Here is a 24100-nt window from a genome sequence, read left to right on the forward strand (position 1 = left end):
AAAGTCTCTCACTGTTTCCATTGTTTCCCCATCTATTTGCCATGAAGTGATGGGACCGGATGCCATGATCTTAGCTTTCTGAATGTTGAGCTTTAAGCCAACTTTTCACTCTCCTATTTCACGTTCATCAAGAGGCTCTTTAGTTCGTCCCTGCTTTCTGCCATAAGGGTGGTGTCATCTGTGTACCTATCCTTATTTCACCTACAAAGTAGGTGAAATACCATACTTCCCCACCTCCTATGCTAGTTAGGAAGACCAGCATTTAAAATACATAATAATGGGGATTCTATAGGGAAAGTGTGATATGTTCCAGATGTTCTCATCATACTTGTGTGCTCAGTCACTCAGTCATGTTCAACTCTCTGACCCCATGGACTGTGGCCCACCAGGCTCCTCTGTCCATGGAATTTTCCAGGCAAGAATACTGGAATGGGTTGCCATTCCCTTCTCCAAGGGATCTTCCCAACCCAAGGATCGAACCCATTTCTCCTGCATTGCAGGCAGATTCTTTACCACTGCGCCACCTGAGAAGCCCCTCTCATTTCATCAATAGGGCTTGAAAACTCTCCTAAAAGACAGACACCAACAGATGAATTTGGGTATCAAGGAGAACTTTATCTTGTGTAAGGACCCAGGAGAACTTCAAAAAGTTTCAGTGATTAGAGAAAGTGCCACTTTCCCCTCAGGATTGGCAGATAGAGCTATGAGGTCTCACAACCAGCAACCAAGACTATAAAGACTAAGTAGCTCTCATCCTGCAGAAACAGCTGAGGCACAGAGAGGAGGGTGATGGTTGAGTGTGGCCAGGAAGGCAATGGAATTCATTTTTCATAAATGGCTGCTTCTTTAGAGCCCCTTAAATGGGGCCAAGAAGGAGAGATGAGAAGTCAGACTATAGCACCTCATGAAGGGAAGTATTGCTGGGAACACCGTGTGTTTCTGTTGCTCATTATCTATTTTCTTCCTTCTGGTATCTGCACTCCAGTTTTACTTGGTAGAATTTCCTTTCCCTCTTTGGATATACTTGGCCCAGACTGTACATTAAGATGCCCTACCCAACATGAGCCATCAGGTGACCCAAACTTGGGCAATCAGATAGTCCCCAATGGGATTTGAATCAATAATTGAAGCTTATATAATCCAGCAGCAATATCTGAAATGACTCTTCATCATTTCTTGCCACCAGGATCCCTGAATCTTCCCTAATTTCTGTCCTTTGAGAGGACTCCATGAGCTACTGGTCACCTTCTAAGACAGAGGTCCTCAACCGTTTTGGTACAAGGGACTGGTTTCGTGGAAGACAGTTTTTCCACAGATGTTTGGGGTGGGGATGATGGTTCAAGTGATGGGGAGCAGCAGGTGAAGCTTTGCTGGCTCACCCACCACTCACCTCCTACTCTGTGGCTGGGTTCCTAACAGGCTACCGACCTGGTACCAGTTCTACTGGCATTTTTATCTGCTTAAGATTGCCTGGGGGCTTCCCGGGTGGCTCAGTGGTAAAGAATCTGCCTGCCAATGCAGAAGACACAGGAGACACAGGTTTGATCCCTGGGTCAGGACAATCCCTTGAAGGAGGAAATGGCAACCCACTACAGTATTCCTGCCTGGGAAATCCCATGGAAAGGAGCCTGGCTATAGTCCACAGGATTGCAAAGAGTTGAACACGACTGACCACAGCATACATAATAACGATTGCCTGGATCGGTTTCAGTTGCTTGCAGCTGATTCACCCTGAATGTGTTTCTTTCTGAGGGACTATAGGGCTAACAGCAAAGAAGAAACCTCCCTGGACAGGACCACACCTCCCCGGACCCATGACCCTGCCTCCCTGACCCATGACCCCGCCTCCCTGACTCATGACTCCTCCTTCCTGGACCCATGATCCCACCTCCCCGGACCCAAGACCCTGCCTCCCCAACCCATGATCCCGCCTCCCTGGACCCAGAATCCCATCCCAGGCCCCGAAACCATGAGGATGTGCATCTTACCAGCTGGAATCCCACCACCTCCTTGGAATTGTGGATATGCATGACATCTGATGCCTTGTGAATGATTCTTGCGTTGACTTTCCGCTTCCGTCCCGTGAAGAAGTCCCTGGCCTTGCCCGTATCACCCTTCTCAAAGGCCATCAATGGGGCTAGGTTGAGGAATTTGGGATCATTGCCCTCCCTGGCTGAACTCCAGGACTGTGCCTCTCGGCGTTTCCGAGACGTAATCTCTGAAAAGCCATACAGGGTCTTCAAGGCCGCTCTGGTCTCCTGTTCCAAGTCAGCTAGGAGGTGGCGCACAGCACTGTATCTGCCAAGGTGGAAAGGAGGAGTCGGGATGGGGAAACCCCTCTGGCCCTTCACCGTGCTGCTTCCCATCGATGTGCCCATCACCCCAGTGCCCTTGGCCAAGAAGACCAGGCCATTTTAAATTTTCTTCCTCCAACATGACCACTGGCTCAAATAAATGGGGACAGGCTCCTGTATGACCCTTGTGTAACTGCCTGTGGCTTCACCTTTGCCATCACTGTCTGCTTGCTCTCGGGGTGTGTTGATGAGTTTGCCCCAACCAGCATTTCTGGAGTGGCGACTGTCAGGTGCCTCCCATAAACCAGCCACAGTGAAGACAAGTAAATAACTGCTAACCAGGAGTCTCCCCAGGGGCGGGCTCTGTCTCCACCTGGCATACTTGCCCCTACCCACAGGTTCTCCTCGAATCAGTGCTGGGAGGGAGGGGTATTACTGTTACCTTGAAAACCCCCAAGAACACAGAACAATTCAGGAGTTGACTTCGTGAAGCATAACAACACCATCTTTTCATTTTCACAATACTGAACGGTCCTGACCTCCCTCTTAACTCTCCTCACTCTCTCGCCCCCTTGCTCTATGCACAGACTACACAGCATAGTGACTGAACATAGAAACTTCAGAGCCAAACTGCCTGGGTTCCAGTTCCCCATCCTGGTTCTGGATGTGGGACTCTGGTCAAGCCATTTAGCCTTTTTGTGTCTCAGTTTTCCCATCTGTAAAATGGGATTATTGGCAAGAGTCAATCAGTTTATTCTATCTATCTATGCATCCATCCACATATCTGTGTGTATGTATGTGTATATATATATGTGCAGTTAAATAATAATAAATATTATTATTAATTTTATTAGTGTAACTTTATTTGTTAATATTTCAATCCTCTACCAACATCAGCTGGACTAGGACAAAGACTGTGTTTGGGTCATTCACTTCCATGCCCCAGAACAAGGCACAGTGAAAGACTACTTGTAGAGGCTGAGTAAGAGATTACGGAACAGTCGATCGAGAGAAGAAAGGGCGGGGGGAAGAAGGAAGAAAGAAAGGAAGGCAAGAAAGACTTTGAGGGGGAGGATGAGTTTAGACCTGATTTTGATTTTGAGCTTTGCCATCAACTCATCGAGGACTCTGTATGAGTTAGTTCCCTTTGATGGTCTTCCTCCCTTGCTCTTCCCTTCTCCCGGCCCCCACTCCTGCTCTGCCAAATTCTGATCTGCCTCACAAGTTTTCAATAATCCTGAGAAGGATTCCGATGACCCATATAGAACAGGTCAGGCAGCAGACAATTAGGCAGGACGAAGGGAAGGTCCTGCCCATAGCCCAGTGATCTCAATTAGTGGGGCTGGGTTGACTCAGGTGAGGGTTTTGGGCAGCTGAGGTGCTTCCGGAAGTCATCTAGGTGTCATGTCTGAGTCAGCCTCCAGCTCACGCTCAGGGGAGAGTGAGGGTGTGAGCTTGGTGAGCTTAGGGCAAATGGCTAAGCTGGACTCTGTGTGTGTGTGTCCAAGACAGCAGGGATGCTTGTCCATTCCAGACCCAGTCGCCAAGCAGAAGAGTTTCTTGCAGCCTCTCTCGCCCTCCCCTCTTCCTTGAGCCAGCCCATCCTCAGAAGTTGCTGATGGATTGAAAATTTGGTACAGACTTTAAACCAGGGAGAGGGCAGTTTACCAACACTGGCAAGAAATTCAAGTTTCTAAACAGCGTGTCTGCAGGCTGGCGTGCGTCACCTTCGGGAGGGGCATGACCCCTCCTCCACGTGCCTGCTCCTGCCTCTTACTTGTAAGGGTTGATGTTGCAGATGGTGACCGCAGGAAAATCCAGCTTTTGGAAGTGGACTTTGATGGAGACAGAGACGGTGTAGAAGGATGAGATGAGGAGGGCACACTGCCAGAGAATGAGAGCCACGGCTGTCAGCGTGAAGAGAATCCAGAGCAGGCGCCGGAGGCGGCCACGTGACACCACAATGCGGCGGCAGCCGTGGGTGTTGGTGTTCAGACAGTACCACTGCATCAGCTCTTTGATGTTAGGCGCCTGAGGTCCTGTCACGGGCAGATTCTTCTTGATTTTGGCTTTGATCTTCTCTCCAGGAGCCATGGTGAGGATGGGACTTGGTGGGACAGCCAAGCTGGAGGGGCAGAGAAAAAAGGCAAGTGAGTGGGTACAGCCCAGAGGCTGGGCGCTGGGAAACACCAGCTCACGTGTCCCCAAAGTCTGTCTTCCTCTTTCCCTCTGGGCTGGACAGTCTGCTTTCTGAGGCCTTGGCCCTTGCTCCAGGATATTTGTTTTGGGGCCACCACAGCTGCCAAAGAGCTGCCTCCTTCTCTGCCTGCTTCCTGTGGCAGCCCCCAGGCCAAGCTGTGCGGATGTGGGGGTGGGTAAGGCTTAACCTGAAAATGACTGGATGAGTTTGAAAGACCTTTCTCCTGGGTGCTTGGAACAACCCCACCCCATCAGACTCCACTCCCCTCTTATCAAGCTTCATCTTAGCAGCCTAGGCCTGATTTTATCACCGCCATTAGCCTGCCTTCCTTGAGGGCATCATTCCTACCTTGTCCTGCCCCTCTGGTGCTGAGCTCAGCGGGTCCAGCACAGAGCAAGTGCCTTGCGAATCGATTCTAACAGATAAAATCTGCCAAGAGAATTTCCAGGCAGCCACACTAGATCGTGCTCAGTCCCTTGCCAGACCAGTCATATCTTCCCAGGCTTTTCTCAGCTGCTTTACCGCAAGTGGAGTGTTTCTGTTTCACTTCGTTTCACTTTTTCTCTTTATAGTCAAGCTCTTAGTGTTTCTAGAGCACCTGATACAATAATAGCCTATAAACATTGGCCACTTAATATTTTCCAGGCATTGTGCCAGATTTCCTTTATTCTAACATATCACTGATTTGGAGAATACACTTTGATTATATAACAGCTTTGGGGAAGAGTGTTGAAAAGCAAATTACCACATTCATCAATATACATAATGTATCTGAATTACAGAAGCTTTACAATGTGCAATAACAATCTTTTAAGATATGAACTAAAATAATATATAGTCTCACTAGTCTCATAAATGCATACAGTCTCATTCTTCATATAGAACACATATAATAAATCTTGACCCAAATCTATCTATCTATATTTCAGTTCATGTTTCAACAGTGCCATAAGGTAGGCATACTATTATTATTATCTCCAGGTTACTGAGGAGGAAAATGAGTTCAGAGAGATTGGAGTAACTTGTGCAAAATTACACAGCTAGTAAGTGGAGGCGCTTGGCTGGAACCTTGCTGCCTTTATCACCATGGTATATGCCCTGAGGGGCCTGGTATTGTGTTGGGTGCTGCCCCCTGATGGGATCCTGAACAATTTACTTTTCAAATTCTGGGTAGTTAGTACAATCGCTTCCTAACATTGGTAGTAGTAAACACAGGCATTGGGGAGAGGTATATGGAAACTCTTGTCTCCTGTGCCTACCATAGGTGACAGAGACAAATTAGGATATACTGTAATTTGGAGTAGGATATACAGGGTAATCCCCATGCCCTCCCCCAACCCCACCCCACCAGAAGGCTTGGGCCTGGGACAAAGACTGTAGTTTACCCCATCTTGTTCTTCAGGATTCTGGACTTGAGCACTCACTTTTTCTCTACCCCAAACCCATGGGATGTTGTCCAAAATCGAGAGCTTGGGCCAAGCTGGGAGGCCTTCAAGTTTACGGTGTTAGTGAGTTTCAGGTTTATGACAGCAAGGATACAGAGTGTTGCAGGGGAGATAAGATGTCCAGGGGCAGCCAGCCACTCTAAGCCTTCACAGATGTATATGATCTTGCTGTGATCTCTGACCTTCAAAATTATGCTATAAACCTCTTGGCAAGAGGAAAGTGATTTATTGTGTTTTATCATTTTAAATATTGTCCATCCCCACCTCCTCTCTCCCTACAATCCAAAAGCAAAAATTTGCAAGAGTTTGTTTTAGAAACCTAGGTCCAGGTACAATTTTGTATCAAATAAAACTGTAACCCAGGGAAGATTTTCCCCTATGTGAATGTTCCACAGAAACTGTGATTCTGGAAGTTTCTGTCATCAAACCTTCTTGTCCTCTCACTAAAGACAACTCCTAGGGTCTCTCTACCCCATGAGCCCTTCCCCAGGACTGCTTTGACCCCAGTGGGTCAGCCACCAGTGTCCGTTAAACTGCAGGTGAAAGAAGGGAACCCACCTTGCTCATCATAAAACCTATACATCTTCACACCAATAATATTTCAACTTCTGAGCAAAGTAAGGTTTGCTACAAAGCAAGGTTGTAGCTACATTTAGGTTATATTGCTTGATTAAACATGATGCCCTTGTGGTAGAATTAGTAACTGACACCCAGCACTCATTCTTCTAAGCACTTTACAAGTATTAGCTCAATTAATTTCTACAACTATCTTCGGCAATAGGCACCACAATCTTCTCCATGATACAAATGAAACAGAGACACTGAGTGGTTAAGCAACTTGCCCAAGGTCACACCAGATAATGGCCGAGTTGGAATTGAAACCAGGAGCCTTGAACTACAGACTACTCCCCAAATAATAATAATAAAACAACAGCAACAGCAGCAAGAACAACAAAAATAATACCAGCTTTCATTTATTGATCCTTTACTCTCAAGCTTCCTGCTCATATTCTTTTCACGCATTATCTTATTTAATCCTCACTGAGGAGGAAATGGCAACCCACTCCAGTATCCTTGCCTGGGAAACCCCAAGGACAGAGGAGCCTGGCAGGCTACGGTTCATGGGATCACAGACAGTCAGACACGACTGAGCACTAGAAGGCACAGAGAAGAAAACTGAGAAGCAGAGCTTAGGCAACTTGTCCAATGCCACAAGGTAGAAAGGATTAAAATAATTCTCTGGAATTCCGGGGTCCCTCATGATTCTCTTCTGCACCCCTCTCGCCCATTCCCGACCTCGACTGTCCTCCAAATCTCAGTGATGGAACCCGAACCTCGGGCCCTGCGCGCCAGATTCGCGCTCCTCACCGGCGAGTCTGCAGCCCCTGCCCTCCCCGCGCAGAGGGACCCGGTGCTGCGCCCGAAGCCGCATCTGCTTCAGGGCAGCCAGGGCTGAAGCCGCAGGAGAGAACCCAACTAACTCGCTTCAAGGGTTTGCTGTTTTCTGCAACCACAGTCACCCTAAAGAAAACATTCCAGAGAGGGAAAGGAAAGACCGCGGTCAGGTCCACGCGTCTCACTGAGGCAAGGAAAAGAATGAGCAGGTGCTGGGTGGAGAGACTGGGCGGGGCGCAGCCCCGAACCCCTGGACCCAGTTTCTGAATAAATCAGAAACGCCTCCGGCTCTAGCTCTGCCTCCCCGGCCACCGCGGGGGCAGACAGCAGAGCGCTAGACCGAATGGATATGGGAAGGAATCCGAGCATCCCAGGTACCCGAAGGCAGCCCCTGGCTGATGATGCCCACTCCGCCTCTACCGCCCGGACAGCGTTCGGAAGCTCACCGCGGCCGCTCCAGTGCCTGAAACTCCCGACCCAACTCCACTGGGCTCACCTCACTCGGATCGGAAGTGCCTGCGGTTAGCGTGTACGCGATCCGAGTACGCTCTGTTCCGCTCCTCTTACAGCGAGAGCATCCCGCAGCCCCAGCCGCCAAGGCTCTTGTGGGCTGGGCCCCGCCCCTGGAGCCCCGCCCCCATCGGGCCCCGCCCCCACCTGCCCAGGTGTATTTCCCCAGCGACCGGGGGACTTGCGGCATCCTAGAGTCGGCCACGATTCTGCAGCGCCCCCTGCCATCACGAGGGCGTTCTGCGCCCCAGCTTGTCCTACTTCGTGCTTCCAGGTGGTACAGCGCTGTGCCTGCTGCCGCCCTGAGGCCTCCCTGCATCCTGCTCCTCAAGCGCTCGCAGCGCCTCCTGCCGCTCTGTTACTGCCCAGCGCCTTCCATTCTGGTCCAGCTGGGCACCCTCCCGGCCCCATCATCAAGAGAAATCCCAAGTAGACTCCTATCCCCGGCTTCCTCCTGATCTGGATGGAGCCTGAGGCCGCTTCAGTGCCCACCTGGGCAGCAGGGATGTTCAGGCAGGTCGCTCATCTTTCAGTCTCTTCAGCTGTTTGTTTGTTTTAGGAGCTCACGCTGAAAACTACAAGAACTGAGCTTGGAAAATTGCAACTGGGGGGACCACAGGGACACTTTTGTCACAGCCCCATCGACTAGAGAACGAACAGGTGCAGAGAGGAGAAGCGGTCCTCTCTGGCTCAGAGCTGCTCAGACTTTCACGTGCTAATCGCGCTCACTGGAGGATTCTAATTCAGTAGGGGTGGGGTGGGGCTTGAGAATTTGGATTTTTCGGGTGATGCTTCTGTTGCTGATCCAAGGACCACACTTTGAATTAGCAAGGGGTACTTTCCCAGTTAAGTGGAAACAGGTTCTGTATTTGGGGATGGCGATTCAAAGAAAATTATCTTCGAAAAATCTCAACTGTTTGTTTTCTAACAATACATGTTCATAGTGCAGAATTCAAAAGATAAAGAGAATATAGATGACTTTCCATAATCTGCAACCCCACTAAATACTAGTACGTATATATATGCTGCTGCTGCTGCTAAGTCGCTTCAGTCGTGTCCGACTCTGTGCGACTCCATAGACGGCAGCCCACCAGGCTCCCCCGTCCCTGGGATTCTCCACGCAAGAACACTGGAGTGGGTTGCCATTTCCTTCTCCAATGCGTGAAAGTGAAAAGTGAAAGTGAAGTCGCTCAGTCGTGTTCGACTCTTCGCGACCCCATGAACTGTAGCCCACCAGGCTCCTCCATCCATGGGATTTTCCAGGCAAGAACACTGGAGTGGGTTGCCATTTCCTTCTCCAATGTATGTATATAATGATATACAAACTGTTCTTTGACTTTGTTTTAATGCCAATACACTACACAGTTAGAGTCTCATAGTAAAATAAAGCCAGGGTTTTATCACTTCATGATATAGTATATGTAACTTTCCTTGCCAATAACTACATTTACCTAAGTATTCCACTCACATATCATTTAATCAGTATTTTTATATATTTCAAGATTATCTCCAATTTTTTACTAATATAAATTATTCTGTAAAATATCATGTACATCTCTGATTATCTTCTTGGGATAAAATCCTATTAGTGTATTTTTTTTTCTGTCAAATGTTTCTGTACCCAGTTAAATTGGCACAACAAAAAGGACAATTAAGCAAAAAAAGCAGGCTATAAAATACACAGAATATATATCAAAATATTTTAAAAGAAGTTATCTTTTGGGGTAGACTTACAAGTGAATTTTACTTATTTGTGTTTTCTTGTTACATATATATATATATATATATATATATATATACACACACACAAATATATATGGTTGTTCAGTCACAAATTTGTGTCCAACTCTTTGTGATCTCATGAACTGCAGCACATCAGGCTTCCCTGTCCTCTATTACCTCCTAGAGTTTGCTCAGGCTCATGTCCATTGAATTAGTGATGCCATCCAACCATTCCATTCTCTGCTGCCCTCTTCTCCTTTTGCGTTAAGTCTTTCCCAGCATCAGGGTCTTTTCCAACGAGTCGGCTCTTTGCATCAGGTCACCAAAGTACTGGAACTTCAGCTTTAGCATCAGTCCTTCCGATGAATATTCAGGGTTGATTTCCTTTAGGATTGACTGGTTTGATCCACTTGCAGTCCAAGGGACTCTCAAGAGTCTTCTCCAGCACCACAGTTTGAAAGCATAAATTCTTTGATGTTTAGACATATGTATATAAAAAATCATCTATATATGTAAAACCTGTGTCATAAGATAAAAAAAGGTTTTTTAAATAAGATTTGGAGCTAGTTGAAATCAGAAATAAGACTTCAAATCAGATCTATATAACTATAGGATATAGTGAATTTAGGCTAGATTGACTGTTTTTTAAAAATCCAGTTAAAATGTATATACAATGAAATGCACAGATGTTATGGGTTCCACGAATTTTGGTAAATATATGCACTATGTAAGCGTCACTCATATCAACATATAGCACATTGCCCCAGAGAGTTCCCTCGGCCCATTTTTACTTACTTCCCACAGACAGCCAGCATTTCTTTGGGCAAATAATAGATTCACTTTCTTGGTTCTTAAACTTCATGTAAATAGAGTCACATAGTATGTACTCTTTTTATGTCTGGTTTTCCCCCTGAATTCATTTGTGACTTTTGTTTTTCTACTATGCCATCACTGCCTCTGCTTATGGAATTATTATTACCCCAGTTTTACAGATGAAGGAACTGAGACTCAGAAAGCTGAAGTTTACCATTTGTGAGTGGTGGAGCCCATATCTGCAGCCAAGTCTGCTTTATGGAATGCAAAGCCTACATACTTACCCACAAGGCTGCATGAGAATCTTGCTGTGAGGATGACCAAACTTCATCCTTCCAGGTCCCACATGAAGCATGAAAAAACATTCTTGGGGTGGCTTACATGGAGAGAAGCCCCTCACTTCCTAGGCCATGGGACTGCAAGCCTTCTCTCAAGGTGCTTGCATAAGGCATGGTTGATCAAAGTTATAAAAACTGAAACAGCTCTGTCATCATTAGACCATGCATGCATGTGTACTAAGTCGTTTCAGTCATGTCTGACTCTTCACAACCCCGTGGACTGTAACCTATCAGGCTCCTCTGTCCATGGAATTCTCCAGGTACGATTACTTGAGTGGTTTGCCATGTCCTCCTCCAGGGGATCTTCCCAACCCAGGGATGGAGTCATGTCTCTTAGTCTCCTCCATTGGCAAGTGAGTTCTTTACTACTAGTGCCACCTGGGAAGCCCTTATTAGACCATAAGCCACTTCTTTTACCCCTGGAAACATGTTTATGAAATGTATCTACAGTCTACTTCTCATTACCTCTGGGGCCACCACTGTGCTCCAATCCATCATCTTTCTCATGTGGATCGTTGCCATAGCCTCCCAACTAGTCTGGATGAGTCCATCCTCTACAGCCTGTTGTCAGTACTGTACACTACTCACCGGGATGCTGTTATATTAGCTGTATCATATCACCTTCTGTTTAAATCCATTCAGTGCCTTTTTACTTCATTCAGGGTAAAAGCCAAAGTCTTCATGACACCTCCAAGGCCCTGCATGACCTGACTCCTGTTATCAACCTTCGCTTATCTCCTATGGATTATACTCCAATTTATTCTTCTTCTTTCTCATTGACCTCCACATTGTTTCTTGTATATGATGGACACACTCCTGTTTCAGGCCTTGTGACAGGTGTCCAGTCTATCCGAACTGTTCTCTCTCTCTCTCTGCACATCTCTACACACACACACACACACACACACACACACACACACACACAGAGTGATTCAGATAATTCCATGGATTATCCCCTTGCCTCCTTCAAGTTTTTGAATTATTATTATTTTATCAGCTACAACTTCCCTGGTTGCCCTATTTTAAATCACAGTGTTTCCTATCATCCCAAATGCCTCATACCCGCTTCCTTTGTTATTTTTCGATATGACAGGCCCGATCAAGACCGGGAGGACTGCCACGCTTCCTCCCCTCCCCAGCTGATTCCAGGTGTACCAGTCATTCAACATTGCTGTGGCAATTGATAACTGATATAACTTCACTCATACAGAAGCTTTGAACAACCCAAGCATCTCAGGACTATTGGGACTAGTGTCAGGCTCAGGAGCCAGAGCTCAGAGCCTGGAAAATGCAACCACAGGGGCCAAGTTCAGAGAAGAGTAAAATTGCTTACACTCAAAACCAGCTACTCCTTTCTCAATGATACTGGACACCTTGTGACTGGAATTAGTCTCAGTAAAGTCATTTGGTTTCAATGAATAGAAAGAGACTTAAATTAGTATCAGCAAAACCAAGAAAGTATTAAATGATGTAGGCAGAAGCCTTTTAAATAGGATCCAAAGAAACATAAATAAGGCCTCAGGAGAATGGGAACCAGCAACTTTCTGGATCTCTCAGGAGGAGGATTTTGTGGGCTTTTTTTGAGTTCCCCAACCCCTCTCCAGAGAAGGCAATGGCGCCCCACTCCATTAGTCTTGCCTGGAAAATCCCAAGGACAGAGGAGCCTGGTAGGCTGCAGTCCATGGGGTCGTGAAGAGTAGGACACGACTGAGTGACTTCACTTTCACTTTTCACTTTCATGCATTGGAGAAGGAAATGGCAACCCACTCCAGCGTTCTTGCCTGGAGAATCCCAGGGACAGCGGAGCCTGGTGGGCTGCCTTCTATGGGGTCACACAGAGTTGGACACGACTGAAGCAACTTAGCAGCAGCAGCAGCAGTAGCCCCTTTCAGTCTGAGGGGAGCCCATGAAGAATTTGAGTGGCCACTATTATGCCAATGAGCTAGATTCTGGGGATCAGGTGTCTTCACGTCCAATGAGCTAACAGCGTGAGAGTAGGATCAAACACGACAGCAGATGTCCACCACTATGGGAGAATGGGCAATTTTCAGAGCGTGTGGCTATGAGTAGAGAAGAAATCTTAAAATGAAGTGAACCAACACTTCCTTTTGAGTTAGTAGTATTACTTCTAGGCCACTTAGGAAAAGATACATTTAGATAAGACTCCCCTGCTTCCTCAATGCCTGCTTCCCTGGTGGCTCAGATGGCAAAGAATCTGCCTACACTGCAGGAGACCCAGGTTCAGTGCTTGGGTTGGGAAGATCCCCTGGAGAAGGGAATGGCAACCCACTCCAGTATTTCTGCCTAGAAAATTCCATGGGCAAAGGATCCTGGTCAGACTACAGTCCTTGGGGTCACAAAGAGTGGGACATGACTGAGTGACTAACAGTACTACTACACTGCCCCCTGGGCTTCTCCAGTGGCTCAGTGGTTAAAAGAATCTGCCTGCAATGCAGGAGCTGCAGGAGATGCTGGTTTGATCCCTGGGTTGGGAAGATCACCTGGAGGAGGTCATAGAAACCCACCCCTGTATTCTTGCCTTTGAGAATCCCATGGAAAGAGGAGCCTGGATGGTTACAGTCCATAGGGTCACAAAGAGTTGGACATGACTCAGTAAACTGAACATGCGTGCACACATACTGTCCCCTAACTACACAGATCTTATAGATTTGCTTGCCCAAAGCACTGGTATAGTGGACATCTGCTTCTTCTATTTTTTAATCAACATTTATTTCCTCTTATTCTGGGGACATCCTGAATTTCCTTGGAGAGCAACTCCCTAACACTTGAACTGTGGTTCAGTCTGGGTTGATCCCACCTCTGGCTCTGGGCCTGGCCAATCAGCTTATCTAACCATTCAGGTCACAGTGTTTTGTTCAGGAGTGGGCATGGGCCCCAATTCAATCCAGTGAGAGTCAGGCTCACCGAGGATGTTTTCTGAAAGACTGAAAAGGAGAACTTTCTTTACTATTGGAGCTAGTAGCAGAAAGGATTGTGTAATCAAAGAAGTGCTGGGAAAATCACATGAGACCTGGAAGCAATGCCAAAATAAAGAAAAGGAGAGCTAAGAGATGGAAAGGGTTCCAGCCCTGATGATAACAGGTGAGTCTCAGGACCTAGCACAACCCAAAGCTGAATTTACCTCCTAAATTTTTCAGTCATGTCAGTTAATGCATTGGCTATTGTGCTTAAGATATTTTGAGTTCGGTTTCTCTCACTTGAAATCAAAGGAGTTTCAACTAACAATCTACTTGGTTAGGGTGATGCCATCTTCCGCTCCTTAAAGTAAGTGTATTCCATATCCAGTCCCAGATGTAGGATCTACAAACTTTCTGGGGAACATTATTTTTATGTCAAATGACACCGGTGAGGGCCATCTTCCACAACTTGAGCTCATGAAAAGTGGTGGCATAATAGACAATCAGGGCTTCCCCGTTGGCTCAGACAGTAAAGAATACATCTGCAATGTGGAGGACCTGGGTTCAATCCCTGGGTTAGGAAGATCCCCTGGAGACGGGCATGGCAACCCACTCCAGTATTCTTGCCTGGAGAATCCCCATGGATAGAGGATCCTGGCAGGTTACAATCCATGAGGTTGCAAAGAGTTGGGACATGACTGAGTAACTAAGCACGCACACACACACACTAAACAATCATTCTTCTTTCTTAATCCAACCCTAGCTTCCGGTGACCTGAATACTGTTTCTGCACATTGACTTACCTTGGGCCAATAGCATTACTTTTCATAATAGTAAAGAAATGCAAATCTAGTTACATTAATTTTCTATGATTTTTTTTTTCTCCAAGGGACATAAATGCTTCTAACAACAGTTAGCATCATTTTCTAGTGTAAGAAACATTATTTTGTTAATCAGATTCTTTAAAGCTCAAGAGACATACTTATGAGGGGACTTATTGAAAGCACTTACAAGACAACTATTTCAGGAGAGTTCTTGATGGAATCTACTTCTCCTGCCTGCATGGAATGTATTCCACTTTCTACTGGCAACAGAGCCTATATTTTCCTTTGGGAAATCATCTTCCCCTAGCTTATAGCCATGATTCTGGTAGGAGCCCCCCACTTCAACACCAACCAGAGCATTTTTCTCTCTGGGCATCATTTGTTCAGGAAGGGTATGCCTCCTGAGCCAGCTGATAAAAACCTTACCCTAAAGAGAATTTAATCAGCATTTTGCTAACAGGTGAAAAGTCTTCCCAACTTCCTAGCTATGTCAAAAGGGTTTTCACTGCCCTATATCCAACTTACTTGGCCTTCGTGAATTCCACATTTTATCATACATCACCTAAAATATTTTAGTCCACGTCTAGTACTTATTTGTAATCTAAGTAGAACTCTGTATTTTGAAAGTATCTGAAACAAACAACTCTGAACTAGTTTAGTTTTAAGATGGAACAAATCATCTCATATACTGAGGAGTTTGGTTTCAGCTTAGCATAAGCCTGGATTCAAAAGATGTCACACACACAAAAAGATGTCACCAGGAACTGTTTTTTCTATGATTAAGTCTTGGCTCTACTTTCTCAGTGTTCATGCCATTTTCTGTCCAGTTCAATCATAAGAGGATTGCATTAACTCCAGTCTCTAATGTACTTAACTGAGTCCAGCAAGACTTGTGGCTCCAGCATGGATTGTAGAATTAGTTCTGAATTGTCCTTGTTGTTGTTGTTCAGTTGCTCAGTCATGCCAGACTCTTTGTGACCCCATGGACTACATCATGTCAGACTTCCCTGTCCATCACCATCTCTCAGAGTTTGCTCAAACTTATGTCCATTGAGTCAGTGATGCCATCCAACCATCTTGTCCTCTTTCATCCCATTTTCCTCCTGCCTTCAATCTTTCCCAGCATCAGGGTCTTTTCCAATCAGTTGGCTCTTCTCATCAGGTGGCCAAAGTATTGGAGTTTCAGCTTCAGCATCAGTGCTTCCAATGAATATTCAGGGTAGATTTCCTTTAGGATTGACTAAGGAACTCCTTGCAGCCCAAGGGACTCTCAAGAGTCTTCTCCAACACCACAGTTCAAAAGTATCAATTCTTTGGTGCTCAGCCTTTTTATGGTCCAACTCTCACACCCATACATGACTACTGAATTGTCATAATTAGGCTTTATTACCTTGCTTGAAGCATGTCCCAACCTCTACCTGAAAGCTGTGATTTGAATAGAGAATGCGTTGATAGGCTTAGGCTTGGATCACATGCTTAGGTTTGGAATCGTCTTTACCCAAAACACATATTTTGAGAGTGAGACAATTGTTGTTTTCCCAAAAGCAAAATTCATGTAAATTCTGGGTTTCAAAACAGCTAATCTTCCATAATTTCCCCAATTTTCCCTTCTTTGGCACTTGCTCTTGATTATTGTCTCAGTGAAACACTGTCTTCTCTGTTGTATCAATTTATCTAAAGTTTACTTCTGCTTTTTGAAAGTTTTTGTAATTCAGAGTCTCCACAGATTCTGGGTTTTAGAGGATCAACATTTGGGGATTCAAGAAGCCAGTCATGAGAAATACCAGGAGATCTTAAATCTTCTAGAGAGTTAGAGGAGAATCTGAAGTGATTTAGAAGGCTTGGTTAAACTGATACTAGGGCTTAGTCCTCAGTAGCACAGGATTGGCTAAGTGTGGAAACTCAGTGGGAATCAGTAAGTATGCTCCCAACTTTGGCTCTTTCCAGGTTTCCTGTGGCTCTAGAATAGTGTTCCTCAGTACTTGTGGATGTTACAAGGATGGCATCAAGACTCTTTAATCATGCATGCTCATTAACCCAGTTTTGGAAACCTATTCTCTTTGATCATGGAGGAGTAGAGGACAGGATCCTTAGGTTTATTCATGCAAATTTCATAATGATTTTTCGGATGCTTTTTCTCTTGCAGAAAGCTTGCTTTAGATGATCAGCACCATGGACAGCAGCGATGGGTGCAGTTGTGGGTTCTCCCTGTATGCAGGAGGTCTCTTATGATATGTTCCTCTCCCCCAAAATGCCACTTGCAGCTTTGAGATGGATACTGCAAGAAGGATGAAATAGTGAAAGTGACCTCCTCCAGCCAGCACATGACTGATAAGAGATGTCACAGTCAGATTACCTTTAGAACTAAAAATGTAGTGTTTTTCTTGATATTTGCACTTGAAGTTACGAAGTCATCACAAACACTGAATTAGCAAATCCTGAACCATTACTCTTAGGAGAAACTGAGAGCTAAGTCACAATGTATTCATCAACTGATCAATACATAAATTTTAAAAATGTGTGTTTCTGTTTTAAAATATCTTATTTAATATATATGGTTGGGGCTTCCCTGGTGGTCCAGTGGTTGAGAATCTGCTTTCCAAGACAGTGTACATGGATTCTATCCCTGGTTGGGGAACTAAGATCCAACATTCAGTGGGGCAAGTAAGCCTGCATGCCACAGCTAGAGAGTCTGCATGTCAAAACTACTGAGCCTGTGCACTCTGGAGCCCACATATCATGATGAAGAGCCCATGTGCAACAACTAAGACCTGACACAGCCCAAATAAATAAATGTATAAAATATTACATATATGTGTGTGTGTGTGTGTGTGTGTGTGTGTGTGTGTATATATATAGTTGGTTCATCAGCATTGATGATCATTGTTCACCTATGGCATATGCCTCATGCATGAACAAGGCTTATCTAACACATATATTTTCTTTGAAAGACACATCACAGCCTTCTTGTGGGTAGGAACGCTGGACAGCACATCAGCACTACACTCGGAGGCCATTTTAAACAGCAAAATCACCAACAAAAGGCACAAAAGTGTGAAAAAAATGGCACTAAATAGGCTCCAAAAACAGTAGTTGTTTACAGCATGGGTGCCCAAAGGCAGAGAAGATGGACATCCCAGCTCAAGAAGAGAGAAAATCTCCCCTCCTCTTTCTTGTCCTTCTGTTTGGCTCCTCAGCAGATTAAATGATGCCTGCCTACACTGCTGAGGATGGTCTTTATTCAGGCTACTGCTTCAAATGCTAATTTCTCAGAAAGCTTCACAGAAGCACTCAGAAATCATGTTTTACCAGGTGTGTGGGCATCCCTTAGCCCAGTCAAGTTGACACATAAAATTAACCATCTTAGGATACCAAAGGTACTCAAAAGTTATAGAAATCAAATCCCATATGGCTTTCTGTGGTTTAGTTTGCTCTCCCTTTTCTGTGTCTTAGGGTGGAAAGTTAGATTACTGATTTGATGTGTGTGTTTGTGCACGCTCAATCATGTCTGACTCTATGTGACCCCATGGACTGTTACCTACCAGGCTCCTCTGTCCATGGAATTTTCCAGGCAAGAATATTGGAGCAGGTTGGCATTTCCTCCCCCAGGGGATCTTCCTAACCCAGAGATTGAGCCCACCTCTCTTGCGTCTCCTGCATTGGCAGGCAGGTTCTTCACCACTGCACCATCTGGGAAGCCCTTGAATTGGTATCTTTATTTTTATTTTCCTCTAAGAACTACTTGAGCTACATCCCATAATTTTTGATATGTTGTGTCTTCATTTTCACTCATCTCAAAGTGCTTTCTAATTTTCCTTGTGGTTTCTTCTTGATCATTAGTTATTTAGAAGTGTCTTGTTGGGACTTCCCTAATGGTACAGTGGCAAAGACTCTGCGCTTCCAATGCAGGGGGCTTGGTTTCAATTTCTAGTCGGGGAACTAGATACCACAGGCTTCAACTAAGAGGTCACATGCCACAGCTAAAGATCCCGCGTACCGCAACTAAGACCCAGCACAGCCAAATAAAAGAAAAAAAAATTTTTAAGTGTCTTGTTTAATTTCCACATTTCATTTTCCACAATGCATGTGTGAATTTCCTACATTTATTTCTGTTACTGATTTCTAATTTCACTCAGTTGTGGTTGGAGAACATATTATACATGATTTCAATCCTTTTAAACATATTGAGGTCAGCTTTATAGCCTCCCATATGGTCTAGCCTGGATCCCTACATGATTTGGTGCCACTAAACCCGTTACCATACTAACCTCATATCCTACTACTTTCCTGTCACTCACTCACCTCCAAACTGCCCTCATGGTCATTATTTCTCAAACAACCCAGACACCTATATATCTCAAAGACTTTGCATTTGTGCTCCCCTCTGCCTGAAATGCCTGTCTGTTGAGCTTTGCTAAAAATTCACCTTTCCAGCAAGTCTTTCATGACCACTCTATTTAAATCAGGTTTGTTCCTCCTAACCGAATTCTAGATATCTAATGGAAGCTTTCAGATTTTTTTTCTAATTGTATATATTTTATTGGCTCTTGAAGACAAATCGTCAACCTGTATTGTAATCAGTTAACCTATTTTACACTCATTTCAGAGTTGCTAGTGTTTATTACAAAACTCTAGACCATGAGGTTAATAATGGCCCCCTGGAGTTGCACAGGGCACAACTGATTAAGATTGCATTCAGCTCTGAGTATTAGAAGAACTGATTAACAGTGGCTTAAACAACTGAGTCTAGAAAATCCAACCAAAGAAGTGCTCAGATGGAAATGTATAACTCTAATGCATGTATTTTAAAAGAATACTTCTTGGTAAGGATGCAGAGAGACTGGATCTCTCATGCATTGCTGGTAGCAATGTAAACTGGTACTCTGGAAAACAGTTTGGCAATTCCTTATAAAACCAAATGTGCACTTACCATAAAGCTTAGCAATCACATCTTTGGGCATTTTCCCCAGAGAAATGAAAGCTTATGTCCAGACAAATATCTTAATGGGAATATTCATTACAGCTCTATTTGTAAGAGTCAAAAACTGGGACTAACTCAAAAGTTCTTCAGTAAGTGAATGGTTAAACAAAGTGATACATCCATACAGTGGAATACCACTCAGTAATAAAAGAATGAATGTTGACAAATGTAACAACATGGGTGGATCTCAAGGGCATTATGTTTAGTGCACAAAGCTAATTTCCAAAGATCATGTATTAGAGGATCCCATTTATATAGCATTCTCAATTGACAAAACTATGGAAATGGAGAACAGACTGATGGTTGCTAAGAAGCAGGGATGGGGGTAAGAGAGGGTGAGTGGGAATATAGACGGGCAGCAGGAGCGAGTTGCTCTGTGGTGGTAGACCAGTTCTGTACCTTTATTGTAGCGTGGTCACTTAAGTCTATCCATGGGACTGAACCGCACAGAATTCCCTCCTCTCATGAAGACAAATGAGCACATTTGAAGCTCATTGAAAACCAAATGAGGTTTGTGGTCATTCAACGATGTTGTACTAATATCAGTTTCCCAGTTTTGATATTGCACTTTAGTTTTATAAGACGTCATCATAGGTAGAAGCTGACCGAAGGGTTCGAGGATCTCTATATACTAGTTTTACAACTCCTTGTAAGTCTTGTACTATTATTTCTTTTAGAAAATATAAATTTATTTATTTATTTGGCTGTGTCGGGTCTTAGTTGCAGCGCGTGGAATTGTCGATCTTTGTGTCAGCACGTGAGATCTTTAATTGCAACATGAGGATCTAGTTTCCTGACCAGGGATCAAACCCCACTGCCTTCACTAGGGGTACAGAGTCTTAGCCACCGGATCACCAGGGAAGTCCCTTGTATTATTATTTCAAAGTAAATAGTTCAAAAACTTTTAAAGACTACTTGAAAATCGACACTCTAAGCTACCATCTCAAGAAGCTAGAACAAGAACAGCAGAGTAAAACCCAAAGAAAGTAGAAGGAAGGAATGATAAAGAGCAGATAACAATGAAGTAATATAAACAAGCTAATTATAGAAAGTTGCATAATTACTCTGGTGGTGTAAAGCCTCATTCTTCAAGGAGATTTTGGTAATTCTAGGTCTTTTGCATGTTCTTATAAAATTCAGAGTTAGCTTGTCAAATTCTATGAAGAATCTTGCTTTGATTTTGATAGGGAATGTGCTGAATCTATAGACCAATTTTAAGATAATTGGCTTACAATATTGAGTCTTCTAACTGTGAATTTGTTATATCCTTTCATTTATTTGGATTTTCTTAATTTCTTTCAACTGTATTTTGTAGTTTTTAGTATAGAGGTCTTATGTTTCTTGTCTGATTTATTCCCAGATATTTGATGGGTTTTGTCTTAAGTGGTTTTACTTTAAATTTCATTTTCTGCTTGTGTTACCAGTACTTAGGAGTTAATACAACTTCTCGAGGGTGTCAAGGTCCAGTCTTCTGTTTTCTTTGACTCCATCATCTTTAGTATCTCAGGGTTGAAAGACGACCTCTTCATCTCTTGGTCTGGAATATGCTTTCCTGAGTGGAAGAAGTAAGTGACAATGTGGAAGGGAGAGCACCTAGACTGGGAGAGAAAAATTTTCCAAGAAACCTCTACAGAGATGTTAGGCATTAGAACTCTGTCTGGTTACTTTCTGGAGGTGAAAATGGAATTTTTAAACCAGGTTTATTGCTACCCCAACAAAAATCAGAGTTTTATTGTTATATCATAAAGGGAGGGCTTCCTGGTTACTCAGTGGTTAAAAAAAAAAAAAAAAACAATCTGCCTGCTGGTGTGGTAAACATGGATTCAATCCCTGATCCAGGAAGATCCCACTTGCCGTGGAGCAACTAAGCCCTTGCCCCATAATTATTGAGCCTGTGTTCTAGAGCTCATGAGCTGCAACTACCGAAGGCCCACACCCTAGAGCCTGTGCTCTGCAACAAGAGAAGCCACCACAATGAGAAGCCTGTGCACCACAACTAGAGAGTAGCTGCTGCTCAAGGCAACTAGAGAAAGCCCACATGGAGCAGTGAAGATCCAGTACAGCCAAAAAATAAATAAATAAAAAATTTAAAGGAGAAAAAATCATAAGGGGAGAATAGATATTAGATAGTCAACTAGCACCGATAACCATATATTTAGCATCTTCATGCTAAATCATGCGTATTCTTACCAGCGTCTCAATATGGCTAAGGGACAGTCCTTTTTTTTTTTTTTGTAATTTTTATTGGCGTATAGTTGCTTTACAGTGTGTGTGAGTTTCTGCCGAACAGCAAAGTGTGTCAGTTATTCATATACATACATTCACGCTTTTTAAGATTTCCTTCTAAGGGATAGTCAGGGACAGTTTAACTCAGTGTTTTGTGTTATTTGACTTATGTAAATATTACTCCGTACTGACCTGTAATTTTACTCCTTCTGAACTAGCCCCCCAAACCCCAAACTCCTTAAAGGATATCAGCAAAACATTTTTAAAGACCAGGTGAGGGAGGGATGTCCCAGAGTCTGTGATAAGCTCATGCACAATTCTCTGATTGGATGATGGCAAGATGATGTCACTGGGTGATGTCACAGGGGTGAACATTATCAGTCCTTAGGCTTCGGGAGGCTATGTGCTCATGGTAATCGAGAAGTTAACATCTTCCATTTGGTGGGAGTTTCCACCTCTGTAAAATAGCTCAGCAAATTGGCATCCGATATTAATACTTTCATCTAGCTACTTCAGAAAAGAGCTAAAGCAGAGAGTATGCGGGAAGGGTTTGTCTCAAGAAGGCCCCACAGCAGGCTCGGTAACAATTCAACTTCCTAGGAGATTTCTGCAACTTTATCTTCCAACTCTTATGTTCAGTTTTAAAATTATTCCATCAAAACTTTAATTACCTAAAGTTATTTATATTCTAATTTTTTAAAAAAATCATGTTATTGTTTCACAGATGCAATATCTTTTCTTATCTCTTTGAGTATGTTAAGTGGAATTTAAACATTTTTTTCTTTAGCTCTTTGCTTTGTCTCAATTTCCTCCAAAGGAAGGAAAATATCCTACTTACATGTCTGATGACTCTGAATTATTTATCTTTTAAAAAAAGTTTTTAAAGTTAATGAATTAATTTTTAAATTTTTGGCTGCACTGGATCTTCATTGCTGTGTGCACAGGCTTTCTCTAATTTTGGCGAGTGGGGGCTACTGTTGGTTGCGCTGCCCAGGCTTCTTCATTGCGGTGGCTTCTCTTGTTGCAGAGCTCTAGGCACACAGGCTTTAGCTGTGACTCAGGCTCAGTAGTCGTGGTGCAGGGACTCAGTTGCTCTGTGGCATGTGGAATCCTCCTGGACCAGGGATCAAACCTGCATCCCTTGCATTGGCAGACAGATTCTTATTCACTGTACTACCAGGGAAGTCCCTGAGCTATCTACCTTTAACAGTGAGGTATTAAAAATTTGTGGATGTGAGGTGTGACTTTTCAACTCAGAGGTCTTCCATGTTCAGTAGGACTCTACCAGCCCTTTGTGTCAGACTGTCAAAGGTCACTGCTTGCAGAGCTTTTTCAGAGCCCTTCTTCTCTAGAAAAGAATGCCAATTTCCTGCTGATGGTCCTCTGTACCAGTCTGGGACCAAAAGTGGGTTAGTCTAGGGATGGCTTCACAGTTTCTAGGTGGCTGTCTCTTACGTGGTTCCCTACTTCTCAGAAGAGTTCCTCTTGCCTGCCCTGTACTGGACCTTGTTTCTCTGAATTTGGAATCTCTCTTGTTTAACGTCTTTGTCAAATATACTTCATGCTGGAAGTTGGAGCTAGAAGCGTCTTTGCTTTGACTGTGTATGATAAGTGAGGGTACCTAAGAATCTAAATACATAGACTCTCAACCAGGCTCTCTATTTTAAGCCCCATGTGAAAGCCACTCAGTCGTGTCCAACTCTTTGTGATCCCATGGAATAGACCATGGGATCTTCCAGACCAGAATAATGGAGTAGGTCAACGTTCCCTTCTCCAGAGGATCTTCCCAACACAGGGACTGAACCCAGGTCTCTCGCACTGCAGGCGGATTCTTTACCACCTGAGCTACCAGGGAAGTCCTTAAGCTCCATGCTTCACCCCATCTTTTGCTATGTCTGATGCCCCTCATTCCTATTAGTTTGCTAGGGCTGGTATAACAAATTACCCCAGGCTGGAGGGCTTGAACAATAGACATTTATTTTCTCACATTTCTGGAGGCTGGAAGTCCAGGATCAAGGCGTTGGCAGAGTTGGTTTCTTCTGAGGTCTCTCTCCTTGGCTTGTAGGTGGCTGTCTTCTCCCTGTGTCTTCACATGGTCTTCCCTTTGTATGTCTGTGTCCTAATCTCTTCTTACAAGGATATCAGCTGTATTGGACTAGGGCTCACCCTAAAGACCTCATTTTAACTTAATGATCTCTTTCAAGAGCCCATCTCTAAGTACAGTCACATTCTGAAGCCTGGGGGTTAGGACTTAGGAAATGAGGGGAGGGGCAGGAGGCAATTCAACCCATAATACTGAGCTTGTAGGATTATAGGATCTCTAAGATTCTACAATTTAGTTTGCTTGTTGTTTTCTTCCTCTCTTTAACGCATATGTGCTTAGTTGTGTCTGACCCTGTGACCCCATGGACTGTAATCTGCCAGGCTCTTCTGT

The 24100-nt window shown here is 44.2% G+C and overlaps 1 protein-coding gene across 4 annotated transcripts in view; it reads right to left on the reverse strand.

The window, feature by feature from the left end:
• Positions 1–24100, reverse strand: part of SCNN1G (sodium channel epithelial 1 subunit gamma) — a 212458-nt gene that overhangs the window by 19072 nt on the left and 169286 nt on the right. Inside the window, exons 2-5 of one of the 4 annotated variants that reach the window (XM_081554539.1) lie at positions 15335–15728; positions 9744–10085; positions 4072–4419; positions 1989–2298 (exon numbers count right to left, since the gene is read on the reverse strand). In XM_081554539.1, the coding sequence (XP_081410665.1) occupies positions 1989–2298; positions 4072–4388 (627 nt within the window). In that variant the 5' untranslated portion in view covers positions 4389–4419; positions 9744–10085; positions 15335–15728. Of the gene's footprint in view, positions 1–1988; positions 2299–4071; positions 4420–9743; positions 10086–15329; positions 15764–24100 lie in introns of those variants that run through there. The other 3 variants (XM_081554538.1, XM_081554537.1, XM_081554540.1) reach the window with 3 other exon arrangements.

Source organism: Giraffa tippelskirchi, chromosome 13 (assembly GCF_054371585.1).
Source record: "Giraffa tippelskirchi isolate mGirTip1 chromosome 13, T2T-mGirTip1v1.2.pri, whole genome shotgun sequence".
NCBI classification, from domain to species: Eukaryota; Metazoa; Chordata; class Mammalia; order Artiodactyla; family Giraffidae; genus Giraffa; species Giraffa tippelskirchi.